At 33.3% G+C, this 874-nt stretch overlaps 1 protein-coding gene across 1 annotated transcript in view; it reads left to right on the plus strand.

The window, feature by feature from the left end:
- Positions 1–472: 472 nt before the first annotated feature.
- The window catches only part of NAEGRDRAFT_81230 (uncharacterized protein), a gene marked incomplete at its 5' end in the record, with an annotated part of 2,069 nt that continues 1,667 nt past the window's right edge, over positions 473–874 (plus strand). Inside the window, one exon of the mRNA XM_002672261.1 lies at positions 473–871. Coding sequence (XP_002672307.1) covers positions 473–871 — 399 coding nt within the window. The remainder of the gene's footprint in view (positions 872–874) is intronic.

Here is an 874-nt window from a genome sequence, read left to right on the forward strand (position 1 = left end):
CATTCTTTTTTGTAAATTGTCCACGAATTTAGAGAATCCTGAACAGAAGAACTCTGAAAAAGAAGACAATGCAGAAGAATTTAACAGAACAGAGAAGGAGCAAATAGAGATGGACATGAAGGAAGATTTTGCATATTTTGGTTACGCTCTTTATGAAGACGATTTTAATGAGTTTCCAATACTGGATAATGATGAAGACGATTCTTTGGAACAATTGGAACAAGCAACAGAGGAAATATCTCTCCATTATCACTTACGAAGATTATTAAGGGAGCGTTCTTATGAATGCATTACAAATTACTTTCTGAAATTGTCAAAACCAACAAGTGCTGATTAAATCCACAAATATAGAGCGAGGAGACCATTCAGTAATCTTAATTTATTTTGTAAACCACTCCGCTTTGTTACTCCTCAAAAACTCCCTTCAAAGTCCGTAGAAGTAACACAAGAAAAAACCAAACAGAAAAAAAAAATGTCAGTAAAAGGATTCTCACCATCATTATCATCGATCACTAACACATTGATGATCATTTTGATGATGATTAATTTATTATCAATGGTTCATTCATCATTGTGTGCATCATCATCATCATGGACACAAAAACATGGTGATTTCTACATGTCCAATTCCATTCCTGATTTTCCACTTTCCCATTCATCATGGATTAGTATGAATTCTCCGATGCTTACCAAGATGAATTTGAAACTTGATTCTACATCATTGATATTTGCAAATGCACCATTGAGTGGTAAATTATTGATGGTTCTTGATGATGATAATCAACAATTGGTGATCGCAAGTATTAATTGTACTAGCGGAGTATTTAATATTGAAAGAAATTTGACAAGTGTTTATCCTGGAACGAAGAGAGTT

The sequence above is a fragment of the Naegleria gruberi genome (assembly GCF_000004985.1).
Source record: "Naegleria gruberi genomic scaffold NAEGRscaffold_54, whole genome shotgun sequence".
In the NCBI taxonomy this organism is placed as follows: domain Eukaryota; phylum Heterolobosea; class Eutetramitea; order Acrasida; family Naegleriidae; genus Naegleria; species Naegleria gruberi.